Raw genomic sequence first — 12,995 nt, 5'->3', positions numbered from 1 at the left:
TTCTCCGTGTTCCTCGACCCTTCAAAACAAACATTACATTTTGGCATCAGTTTGGTTACAATAATTAATGTGTTAGTTTTTTACTTCACAACCATGCATTCAAGTGATCTCTACTTTTCTCTTTTCTAAAAAATAGTAAGACCAACAGATGTAAATGAACAAATTAACAAGAGGGAGTAAAACAAAACTTACTTGGAAGATCCCAGGGATCGAATTTATAGATATCGATTTGGCTGACAATCTCATCGATCTTGCTCGGTTTCTTGAGGAGTACTTTCTTAGAAAGATAATACCCTACGAGTTCCTCGTCCGTGGGATGAAACCTAAACCCTGGAAGCTTTACCACTTCTTCCTCATCTTCTTTTGATTCACTTATGTTTTCCCGTACTCCCATCATCTTCTCCATGGCTTTGGTTTTACTATTTCCTCCTCCTTTTTTCTCTCTTTATATAAAGAGAGTTAATTTGTGTCGTGTGTGTCTTATTCATCCTTTTATAATCAATGATCCGATTTGGTCAAGTCATGTCTGTTGACTTATAAACCCTTTGTAATCAATGATTCGACCCGGTAAAAGTCTTTTGGGCTTGAGATTTTGGAATCAGTCTCTTCGCATCACAATACGTGGACCTAAATAAATGTATATGACGCTTTTACCATTCATATTATTAGGACGCAGAGGAAAACGCCAGGGAGAGGACTGACTTTTCGTACCAAGATTTGTTTTTTGTGTGTTTCCTCTCTATCATAAAGTGTCTGACGAGGATTCATTAACTTCTTGTATGATGATTATATTACCGCGCTCACCACGAAACATCTATTGATCATCATGACGCATAACTCCGACTTTGTGCTCGTAAAGGTAAGATTTGTATTGCTTCGTTTAAAGATCTTAACTTGGGGGAGATCAACAAAAGAAAAAAAATACAAAAACATGAATAATTTTACCTTCTTTTTTTTTGGTCGAGATGTTACGTTTTTCTATCTGGTAGTTTCTCTGAAATTGACAATGACAAAGCCACCTAATCAAAACCGAATATTACCCGTCAGTTCCTTTCTCACTTCAAAATATTTTACTGATTTCTATGTGGACATGAAGTAATATAACTGGCCTCTAGTCGGCCTCTAGTTGACAATTGATCTTATTTAACACAAACAAAAGGTTTAGTCGTTTCTTGTCACTGTCTTCCAGTACTTGCAACTACAGTTACGGGATAGTTCACACAAACCGTCGTTAGTAGCCAACCAATCCCATGAATCTTTTTTCTTTTTCCAATCCCATGAATCTTCTTTATTCTAAGTTCTAATATATAGGAAAAAGAGAGTCACATGTTTTTCTTATAAAATCTGTGGAATTATTTAGTTTCCACAACGCTTTGTTGGATATTTTTCCCACTACAATTTACAACCAGAAATTTCTGAAATTCTTGGAGTGGGCTGATTTAAAAAAAAAAACAATTATACTTCATTTTGAATTGGTCAAATTTGTTTATAATTTTAATTAAAAATCTATCTTCATATTTTTTTTCCTTCTAAAACTGTATTAACTTCTATATATTGTTTGGATGATCTTGTACTTCAGTCAGTAATCACATTTACGCATAAAATGTAGATATAACAATTTAAAAATAATTTATCAAAGATTGACATATCTGATTTCTTAATTCACTTATGTTAATCTTGTACCTTTCCATTCGCATATACATTCTGTTTTTTTTTTTCAATTACTAAAAATTATATTGAGTCCAGTGGTGATTGTGTGTAACTCTATTTGCAAACCATGAGGCGAAACTTTGATCCGAGGAGCGTGAGTAAAAAAGCTGTGGAAATATGCCGTCAATTAAAAAAGTAGTGGAAATACTAATAACTATTACCATTCTTATTTTATTCAGAAATCGCACTAAAGAGTCTCCCATTAATCCACTGCTCATTGTCAAAACTCACTCTAGGAAAAAACGCTATTCAAGCTAATGTTGGTCCTGACTTTTTTGTCCAATCTTTACCACATCTTTTTGGTAAACGAATCATTCTCTAGCACAAACATTTACCTTTCAACAAAATTCATTGAAATGCTAAGAAGAAACTAGCTAGTACTATAATTTTGATGTAAGATAGAAGTAACAAAAATAGGGAAGCCATGAAAACGAGAGTAATTTAATATGATATTTGTTTTTCAAATACTCATTTCATTGCATTAAAAAAAAATTGATATTTGTACATAAAATCATCCCTTACATATTGTCTGTTTCAATTTGTTGAGTCAATTCGTAGCGGCTGGTCAAGTCAAATGATCATTCAACCAGAGTCATCAATGGTTGACCCCAAGTTGTTCTTGTTGGACATCTTCCTCTCCATCTATTCTAAACCTTTTTTCCGCATTACATAGTATAAAACTTATTTAACTTATCATCCAAAAAAAAAGTTAGAAACTAGTTCATCATTTATAAAAAAAACTTACGAGGAGAAAAATACTGTCGCGGAAAAGTAAATTACACCATAACTCCTATATTTGTTTTCTAATGACAACGCCTATATATTTTTTTTTCTATGTATGGATATATCAGCATATGACATATCACATTTTTTTTTTCTGTTTTTTTGACCGCCATTAATCACATATTTAATCCTATACTTCAAGAGTTTGGTATCTTCTCATACACGCTCAATATATAAGAAACACTGGAATTTTGTAACTAGCTAGAAGAATAATACATGCGATGGGACGCCAAACGCAAGTAAGAAAAAAACGCAACGATGCGATGATTAATCTAGTATATATTATGAGAGGCAAAGACGTGGTTACTCAAAATGAGTCGTCGGATCGTTGATATTGAAAAAAAGAAAGGGTCGTCCTTGTCTTTTTTAATCCAATCGTGGATATATATTGACTTTTAAAAGGCAAAAAAACGACATTATAGTTGCCATAAATTGTTTCATGTGAAAAAAATAGTTTTTTGAATAGATGCTATAGCAGGAGGATAAATAAGATTGTTATAGTTTTGTGGATTAATGTTAGTAATTAACTAATTATCAGTATGAATTTTGTCATAGTAAACGATGTGATCGACCATAATGTTAGTGTGAGATTTAAGTAAAAGAAAAGTTACTTTTAAAAAGTGGTTTAAGGTTAAACACGTTATTATATGGAATATTATTCGAATCTGTGACGAGTTAACGAGATTTAATTGGTCGTAAGTGGGAATTTACTCTTGTGAAAAGTAAAAAAAAGGAAAATTTTGAAGAAGGAAGCAAAAAGCACGGGGTTTGAATAATCCGTTAACATATAACGTCACAATGTTTGAAGTACACGATTCACGTCATAACCTGAAAGTTTCAGAATCCCCTACCGCTTACGTCACATCGACTTTCTTCAAAATTGTACCATATATTTTGCATTTTAGTGAACGATGTATGTAGTTTTTTTTTTTTGTTTTTTTTTTAAATATGATTTTTATTTCATTACTTCTAGTAGTCAACGAAATTTTTGAGCGACCTTAGAACCCGGTAAATCTAGAGCGTAAATAGTCTGCCATGAAAGCGAGATGGAGTATGGAAATAATAATGGAAATTCAAATTAACATTATAAATGAGCGGAAAAGTCCCCGATATAGAGATTGGAAATCTATGGCGAAATTGGTAAAAGATAATCATTGCAGTAAAAAAAAATCAATAGGTAGGTAAAGACTATGGGACTTTGAAAATTTTGGTTAAAGATTTCATAAAGATTCATCAGGTTTAAGGATTCTCACAAAGAAGGCAGATTTTATTAACTTATAAATTGTACCAAAATAAAAATATGGGGATCGAGCAAGGGTAAAAAGAAAAACAATTTACATCAAAAACAAAATAGGGAAACAACAACTCAGTTTAACGTGGGAGTGAGGATAACAAAAAAGAACAAAGGATAAAAAGGAGAAACATGGTCGCGTAGTTGTGGTTGATTTAGTACGTGACAACTGCTGATAGTCTCACTCTGCACGTGCAAAGTCGAGAGATTTTTTGCCGTCGTGTGGTTGGCCGAAGAAGTTATTCATGTAGTCTTGAAACAACAACTCCTTGTATCTAGCCACTCCATCGCGTTTCACAACTTCCGGCAATGGTCCTATCTTCTCTGATGGATTAGGTGCCGTGAAAATGGGCACAGAGACTCTTGATCCGATGTTTGTGGTTCTAACCCTATGCTCCGCACTTTTGTACTTCCCATTGCTCAAAATCTGTTGAAAAATTCATATATTTGTATTACAATATCAAAAATAATTATGGATACCACATTTGTAGTATATAAAATATATGTATAAGTCCATTCATTGTAAATTCGTTTTGACAAACCTGCAAAGTGTCGCCGATGTTGATGACCAAAGCTCCGTGGACAGGAGGGATCTCGGCCCATTCACCGTTGTCTAGTTTAACGTAGAGACCACCGATGCCGTCTTGTAACAAAACAGTCAACATTCCCATGTCGGAGTGACGGCCAACACCAATGGTCAGCTCGGGGCTCGGACATGTGGGGTAGTAGTTCATGTTGACCATCTTGGTTCCCATCAAACCATTCATCCTCTCTTCTTCTAGTTTCACTCCTACATTCTCCATCAGAATGTTGACTACATTTTTCACCATTTCCATCGATGACTTCATGAACTTAAGTGCCACCTCTCTGTCACACATATATTATATGTTATATTTTTGTAAATTGATTATTCAAATATAAGTCTATATATTATTTTACATTTCATTTTATTTTCAACATGAATTTCCTAACATTTATACTCTATTTATATTACACAAGTTTGATGTTCCTATAAATATTAATATAGATCTAGTTCATGTATATACCTGCATGGTTGAGGCCAGTGTTGAAGAGCCTCATGATCACTGGTGTACATCATGCTCACATAATCCTTCCACTCAATCGCCTTCTCCTTATCTGGCACGAAGCTCGTTCCGTACTTAACCAGCTTGCTTGGACTCACTTCTTTTAGGTATATCGCTTTTTCCTCAGGAGCTTGTGCAAAAAACTCATGAGCCGACGTTTTCAGCAATTCGAGCAGCTCAACCGAAACACCATGGTTCACCACCTGTCATTTGCATTTCATCCTCAAATTATACAGTTTTATCTTATTAAACATGTATGTAAAAGATTGATGGAGACACTCAATCATATAAGTAAGCATTCAATATATGTACTAGTATATCTTTTAGATATTAACGTCAGTTCAAATTAACAAGTTTACACAGGCATATATATTGCTCGTTTCTACACCAACCCAAATGATATGTGTCGACCATTATTTACCTGGAAGAAGCCAAGTGTCTCAGCAGCTTCAACGATCTGTTTGGCCACCTCCTTGTGGTGTGGGCCGTTTAGGTTGGAAAGATCGATTGGCTGGGAAGCCTCACACGTAAGGGCGTTTTGGGTCGGGATTCGCTCAGAGATAGGCTGGACGAAGGGCTGTGGAACACTGGAGAGGCCCGAGTCTATCATACCTTTCACGCCGTTACCTTGTTTGACCACAAAATTGTACAGTGTGGTTTGATCCTCAAAATTGATGATAGCCATTGTCTTTACACTTCTTCTGCTTGAAAATCGAATGCTTTTATGTTTTTGTTAGATTGAAAACTGAATGTTGAGAAGTAACAAAGTGAAGTGGGTATAAATAGTAACGAAAATAGCTAGAGCTAGTATTTGTCTAATCACAAGCGTGCATAATGCCAAGATCATTTATGTAGTACGTAATGTGTATCGAAAGAGGCGTTTTAATATATCTCAACTACCCACATATCTCTCATTTATATTTTGATTTGATGTTTTATCAATTAGTATGTTGGCATTTACCAACCCCCTCTATATAAAAAAGTTTGATGCATGGTAATACAAATAAAAGTAAACGTTAAATTAATTCATTTTCTGCGTATAAAAATGCTTCAACCATTCAATGCTATATTTAAATAAACAACTCTTACGTTAGGGGTTTCTAGCTAGTTTCCTTAGTAAGAGAACATTTGTGGTGTGCGTCTTGCCATTAAACACAAAGACATTCAAATATCAAAATTATAACATATGAAAAGATATACAAATACATCTTGTAAGTGTGTATATACGTAAGCAAGTTATCCTTGAAGCTCATACTTAAAATCCACGCCTGGTACTACTTAACGGCTGGGTATCGTGAGCCATGCCCCTCTTTCAATGTCAACGCCTTGGGCTATGTCTATTTATTATGGGCCTAAAATTTGAAGCCCAATAAGTTGAGAGCTTGAGTACTATATTATAGGTGCTGCTCAATAAAGCGGATGCCTACGTTCTCAATCAATTCTCAGAAAAATTAGCTCCTTTAACAACAACAAAAATGACTAATGTCGGTATGTCCTATACATATAAGTGTTACTTTTTTTTTTTTTTTGGATTACCAGTTTTTTGTTTCTTTAGTATATGCATTGATTATGAATCAATGACATTATTTTCTGTTTCTTTCAAGAAAGAAAAAAAAACTCAAATTTAAATGTTATTAGCTGTATATGGGTTTAGTCACTACCTAAGAAAATGCTACTGCTCAAGCTAGGTGATTATATTATATGTTTTGAAATTAATTTTTGCAGTATCACCTTTTTGTTTTGAGGTGTTTCAAAAATGCAAAAGTTAATGTAAAAGAAAAATTGAAAATATTAAAAGAAGAGAGGAGAGGGATATATGTCTTGTCTCGAAGACAAAATTTGTGAAAGAGACAGCGGAAGTGAAATCTCACATTTGGGTTACAAGATCGCTATTGTTACACAGTTGCATGCAATAAGAAGCTTAACTACGTCCCTATTTTGATTAGCTTCCTCAAAAGAAGATTACTTGTTTCCACTTTAACTTGTTAATCGTTTTCATGATTGGATTTTTGAAGTGCTTTCAAATTACATAGAAAAAGGAAAAGGGTCAGATTTTCCCAGTTCAGTGGGAAAGGTCAACCCATCTACTCTAGTAATGTATAATTTTCTATAAAGATTCTGTCGGATCGATCGGACCCTATCGTGTGGCCATCGTTGCATGATCTTATTTTCCAAAATCCCCACGAACCACATGTACAGTATGTTTACTTGTATATATATATATATATATATATATATATATATATATATATATATATATATATATATATATGTGTGTGTCAATATTTATTTATTTATCTTGAACATGTTAGATTCAATTGCTGCATGATTAGAAAACACGTGGCTCTGTTGATCTCAACGTAGACTCTTTGTTGGCTGCAACATCACTTTGAGCAGCTGCTTAATCCTATGTTTGACGATTTCCCTAATCAAACTACCTCGTCTCATTTTAAAATTGAATAATCATCAATCAACCAATCTTCTTACCAAAATGCATAATTATACCAAATAGTTGCACTTTCTCTGACTGCTTATTACAAAGAAGATACCGATACAAGTTTCTCTTTCTACAATCATAAATATACAAAATACAATATTTTGATCCCTTTTTTTTTTGGTCTAACAATATCCTTAAAAATGCACGAAAGAACATAATCGTTGATATAAACATATTATTATATTTGGAAGAAAAAAAACATAAGAAAAAATTATCCCTAATTGCTATCATTTTTTTTTTTTTAAGTATGGGAATATTAGAAATGCATATAAAACTCAAATATCATTTTCCAAAAAGATATATAGGAATATCAGAAATGCGTTGAAAACACAAATTATATTAGGTCGAGGCTTCGCATTAGACATATTATAGCTCTCCCTCCCATTGAAGGGGTAAGTTGTTAATTGTAGCTTTCGTTTTCAACATGCATAGAGAGCGACCTTCACTGCTCTAACGGTAACACATGCTTTATAAAAAATTTGGAAAATCCAACACCGAATCTTTGTAACATTCTGTTGAAGTGGACAAAAGCATTTTGTATTACTTAATTTCAACGCATCATAACAATATGTGAAGGCGCAAATCCTCCGACATATAATGTACTATATGTATACAATTGGTAATTTTATTAATCAGTGTCTTTCAAGTACGTACTAAAGTTACGTTGCAACATTATTTACTTTTTTTTTTGTCAAACATCTTTAGTATCATCACACTAAAATCTCAACCTCTAGAAATACATTCAAAGCAAAGGAAATACAAATTACTAAGGCAACAAGTGCCAACCCNTCTAGAAATACATTCAAAGCAAAGGAAATACAAATTAGTAAGGCAACAAGTGCCAAAAAAACCCCAAAAATGGTTAAATAAGGGTTATACAAAGTAGTAACTAATTAAGTGCTTAACCAACGTGAACATTATACTAAATACTTGTATCACTTGAATTTTAGAAACCTGAATTAAGGCCTATATTGCCTTTTGCCTGTTCAAGTTGACCAGTTATATATAGAAGACAAAAAAAAAAAAAAATTGAGATAGTGGGAATTCACCGAAATTATTGAAAATATATGTGAAACACTTATATCTTTCTTGATAGTAAGAAGACTGACAAAATGAAGATAAACAACTAATGATTACTTGATGCAATCTTTATTATCTTGTTTTGACCTAAGCATATGCGATATATAGATTGTATCATATATGTGCCCCAACGTCAAGAAGCAAGGTCAACACACTTTAATGACATAAATATATAATTGTCTATGATATATCCAAATCGTGAGACTTATATACTAGCTAGTAGTAGTAACACCTTGTTTAGTAACATGTCATGTTAAATGTTAGAATTTTAGACCATTTTTAATGAACTTATTCAAATTGCTTAAAATTAAATATTTAATATTTTATTAATAAAAAAAGATTTAACCAATAAGAAGGATAGAAAAGAAGAGCAACATTGTTCAGTCAGTTTTTAAAATACTTAAAAAAAAATGTTTTTTTAATTTCTCTTTCCTTGGTTATGGATTTTTAATTTTTTTTAATTTTTTAATTAAGAGCAATCCTGTACAAAACACTATTGGAGATGTCCTTAACAACTAAAACGGAATTTTCAAAGAATATGACCAAAGCAAGCAATTAAATTAAAATGATACATATAATTATAGTCATTTTTGAATTACATTTATTTCCTTTTCCTCGTGGATTTTATTATAAAAAGAATAAAAACTTGCAACAACAAAACCAATTTTTTTTTTACTATTCAACATGCACAAAGATAGATGAAAGAGAAAATCATTAAGCAAACGATTAGAGGTCAATATAATCAACATGAGTTCCAATTGTCGGGGCTTCACGGCGCAAACCAAAAATTAGGCTCCACAATTCAATACTAATAGACGATTAGATTTTTTTTGGAAAAATTTACACATATATAAATTTTTGTTTTCAGGTACATAAGTTTCATTTATTTATCATTAGAAGTGTGTCGAGAAGAAAAAGGTGGAAAAGTAAAAGCAAATGAGAGGGCTTCAGCCTTCATCTTCACATATATTCGTCAAAGCAGAAAATAAAGGGGACAAATTTCAGAGAATATAATTTGCAGATTTTGAAGCCTTATTATGTTTGTTATAAGAATTATATGTCTTAAAAAGTGATTGGAACTTGGTTCCGTATCATGTCTTTCATCTCCATCCTCTCTCTATATTTTCATGCATCAATAATAATAAACCTATAATGAATAATTGGATGCTTTAATTAATTAATTTGTAGACATCATTCTTTAGCTCCTTGCCTATCATTGCAAGAATTTTGTGTACAACTTATCGTGTTTCTCTGTTTTGTTGTGACCAATATAAGTCGGCATTATTCTTTATATCCATTCATATGTAAGCATCGGAAGAAAGAAAAAAGAAAGGCCACAAGCTATTTTACGTTTAGTCATTCCGTCTTATGATTAAAATTGCATCACATATTCCTTAATACACAATTGTTCCACGAATCCACTAGTTAATTAATCTCTTATCGACTCACCCAATTTATTCGCATCGTAATAAAAGATGTTGTTTGCCTTAAATAATCTCAACAAACTTTTCACCCCTCTTAGAATCGTCCTTTTGGTTTTCATATTAACTTTGATTTACCGTAAAAAGGTAAAGTAGATGAAAGAAACCATAATAACTTGATCTTGATTGCCATTGGCTAATTTTATTCTCACGTAATAATTAGATATGATGATAAAAAGTGAAGTTCTTTTATTTTATTCACTAGACAGAATCTTCATGTTCATTAACCCCAGGAATAATTAAGTACATTATGATAAATCTACCATGAAAATTATAAATAAGTTGCTTAAGTAAACTAAACTAACTGATCAAATTCAATAGCTAGCTAGCGACATTAATTGATTCGGAATTAAGTAAATTTTGATATGTAGTAATTAAGATCAGAAGCTCCACGTGTTTGGATGATGAGCATCTCCAGGCGGGTCAAATTCACAAGGGAAAGGAATGAGGGTGGACATTGCTTCGTGAAGCCATCCGTCATCATGTTCCATCTGCTGAAAATTGTGATGCATTAGATTTAAAAATTACAAGTAATGATGGCATATATAATAATACACTGTTTTGGAATAATATTAAGTAATACCTGCATTAGATAGTCGTCCGATCCTGAAAACATATCTTCGTCTTTTTCAGAATGGTTGTTGTGATTCTTAGACATGTGAGATTGTTCTTCACATGTTTCATTGTTTCTGGCAAATCGGCCCCGGACGCGAACTCGCCGGTCGGCTAGGGTTTTACGACAAACATACTGCATATACATATATATATAACATAATTTATGAACATTCAATAACCAATTAATACAATTAACTAAATAAGAATGAGAGTGTATATGTATACGTACCTTGATGGTCTTATTGAAGTTGCGTTGGTTCTTTTTCTTCAAGTACCTCATAATTCTGTCTTTACGTTCCTCCACCGAATAGCGCCCCACTTTTATGTTTGGCTGATCTGCTTGTATCCCTCCTTCACTATTTCCCTGCTTCATATAAATATTTTCTTTGATTTTAATTCTTTTGTATATTAATAATAATTAAATAATAAATGCATGTCTCTCTTATTAACAAACGATTTAGAGACGTGTATACGTACCCAGGATTGCTCTCCTGTGGCCGGACGGAACAAGGGCTTGATCTCCGGTGAAAATCCGTAGTATTCTTGATCTCCACCGTGAAAGTATTGTGTGGCATTATTCACACTCATTTTCTGGTAGTAATTGTTGTATTCAGGCACAGAGACGACGTCAGAAATCGCAAAAACTTGGGGTACAAAGATGGATTCTGGATTAGAAGAGGTGTTAAAGGAACCATAACAGTCGTCAAGGTAGCTAGATAACGCAGAGTCTACGTCAGGACATGAAGAAGAGCCGTGAAACTGTGAAGAAGTCTCGCCGGAAAATGTTGTGAAATCAGCGCCATAAAACTGTGGAAGAGATGATGCCATTTTGTTTAATTAGGTCGGGGTTGTTTGGGAGGAAATGAGAGTGTGTGTAAGTGTGTATTATATATAGGAAACGTTGAGAGGAGTTTTTGTGTGGGGATGTTACAAGTTGTTGAGTTTGGGCAGGCTGACCGTAACACAAATTGGGCAGACCGAACACACCAGACTTACAGTTAGTGTGAGACTCTCTATGCTCTGTTAATAACTTCTTACACTCTCTTTTCATGCTGTCAAAGCCATTTTCTTAACTTAACATCTTAACAGCTACATGTGATTTTAATTATCAGTTGAGATGGAGATTTTTATATATTCAGTTCCCGGTGCTATTGTTTGATTCGAAGATTTGTTGTAACAAATGGTAAAATTGTAACTACTAGCTATAATATGAAAATTATAAACAGCTTCACTAATCGAATATAAAACTTTGATATATACTAAGATACATTTGTCGAATGGTGATACGTTAGATAATATATGGAGCACACGCGAATAATTAGATATCTAATTTAAGCCACACCAGTTGTCCTCAGTTGCCAATGTTCTTGTCTCGTCTTTTTTCATTAAACAGAAAAAAGAGAATTTATAAAAATGAGAATAAATGTTTTCGCGTTTTTTTTCAAAGGGCCGTACACAAATACTCACGCTATGAAAACTACGTAAAGAGAAACCCTACGCCTAGCCCCAGAATCTTAACACATGTTCTTCCAATATTTTGCATCATTTTAGTTTATTAATTACTCTTATGTGCAAAACAGCCCCTACGACTTGAATGAATCTACCTATAAATATTTACGATATTGTCTACGAACTTAGGTTTGTGCCTATTTACCCATCTTTCCACAGTCCAATTGATATGCCCTGCAGAAGTAGAATTAATAATAGTGTGACAACCATGTATGCGTATTATACAAGATTTGATATCTNCTCTCTTTTCATGCTGTCAAAGCCATTTTCTTAACTTAACATCTTAACAGCTACATGTGATTTTAATTATCAGTTGAGATGGAGATTTTTATATATTCAGTTCCCGGTGCTATTGTTTGATTCGAAGATTTGTTGTAACAAATGGTAAAATTGTAACTACTAGCTATAATATGAAAATTATAAACAGCTTCACTAATCGAATATAAAACTTTGATATATACTAAGATACATTTGTCGAATGGTGATACGTTAGATAATATATGGAGCACACGCGAATAATTAGATATCTAATTTAAGCCACACCAGTTGTCCTCAGTTGCCAATGTTCTTGTCTCGTCTTTTTTCATTAAACAGAAAAAAGAGAATTTATAAAAATGAGAATAAATGTTTTCGCGTTTTTTTTCAAAGGGCCGTACACAAATACTCACGCTATGAAAACTACGTAAAGAGAAACCCTACGCCTAGCCCCAGAATCTTAACACATGTTCTTCCAATATTTTGCATCATTTTAGTTTATTAATTACTCTTATGTGCAAAACAGCCCCTACGACTTGAATGAATCTACCTATAAATATTTACGATATTGTCTACGAACTTAGGTTTGTGCCTATTTACCCATCTTTCCACAGTCCAATTGATATGCCCTGCAGAAGTAGAATTAATAATAGTGTGACAACCATGTATGCGTATTATACAAGATTTGA

At 33.1% G+C, this 12,995-nt stretch overlaps 2 protein-coding genes across 5 annotated transcripts; both read right to left on the bottom strand.

The window, feature by feature from the left end:
* LOC104777120 (feruloyl CoA ortho-hydroxylase 2) lies at nt 3,802-5,598 on the bottom strand. The gene is made up of 4 exons (XM_010501333.1): nt 5,291-5,598; nt 4,831-5,072; nt 4,327-4,651; nt 3,802-4,211 (listed from the first exon to the last, which is right to left on the bottom strand). The coding sequence occupies exons 1-4, from the start codon at nt 5,552-5,554 to the stop codon at nt 3,966-3,968; spliced, it is 1,077 nt and encodes a 358-aa protein (XP_010499635.1). The 5' UTR covers nt 5,555-5,598; the 3' UTR covers nt 3,802-3,965.
* LOC104777094 lies at nt 10,100-11,384 on the bottom strand. 4 transcript variants are annotated; one of them, XM_010501306.1, is made up of 4 exons: nt 11,020-11,384; nt 10,772-10,909; nt 10,511-10,675; nt 10,100-10,421 (listed from the first exon to the last, which is right to left on the bottom strand). In XM_010501306.1, the coding sequence occupies exons 1-4, from the start codon at nt 11,368-11,370 to the stop codon at nt 10,308-10,310; spliced, it is 768 nt and encodes a 255-aa protein (XP_010499608.1). In that variant the 5' UTR covers nt 11,371-11,384; the 3' UTR covers nt 10,100-10,307. The 4 variants fall into 4 exon arrangements, with proteins under 4 accessions (XP_010499608.1, XP_010499619.1, XP_010499614.1 ...); XM_010501317.1 differs by having other exon boundaries at nt 10,100-10,418; XM_010501312.1 differs by having other exon boundaries at nt 10,772-10,906.

This window comes from Camelina sativa, chromosome 1 (assembly GCF_000633955.1).
Source record: "Camelina sativa cultivar DH55 chromosome 1, Cs, whole genome shotgun sequence".
NCBI lineage: Eukaryota > Viridiplantae > Streptophyta > Magnoliopsida > Brassicales > Brassicaceae > Camelina > Camelina sativa.
This window is presented reverse-complemented; position numbering and strand designations above follow the sequence as displayed.

Excerpts from the sequence above, each read along its gene's own strand:
- LOC104777120 (XM_010501333.1), bottom strand. The coding sequence starts at position 5,554 with ATGGCTATCATCAATTTTGAGGATCAAACCACACTGTACAATTTTGTG. Across the intron at positions 5,073-5,290 it reads AGACACTTGGCTTCTTCCAG|GTGGTGAACCATGGTGTTTC; the intron begins GTAAATAATGGT and ends TGCAAATGACAG. Across the intron at positions 4,652-4,830 it reads CACTGGCCTCAACCATGCAG|AGAGGTGGCACTTAAGTTCA; the intron begins GTATATACATGA and ends TATGTGTGACAG.
- LOC104777094 (XM_010501306.1), bottom strand. The coding sequence starts at position 11,370 with ATGGCATCATCTCTTCCACAGTTTTATGGCGCTGATTTCACAACATTT. Across the intron at positions 10,910-11,019 it reads CCACAGGAGAGCAATCCTGG|CAGGGAAATAGTGAAGGAGG; the intron begins GTACGTATACAC and ends ATTTATATGAAG. Across the intron at positions 10,676-10,771 it reads ACTTCAATAAGACCATCAAG|TATGTTTGTCGTAAAACCCT; the intron begins GTACGTATACAT and ends ATGTATATGCAG.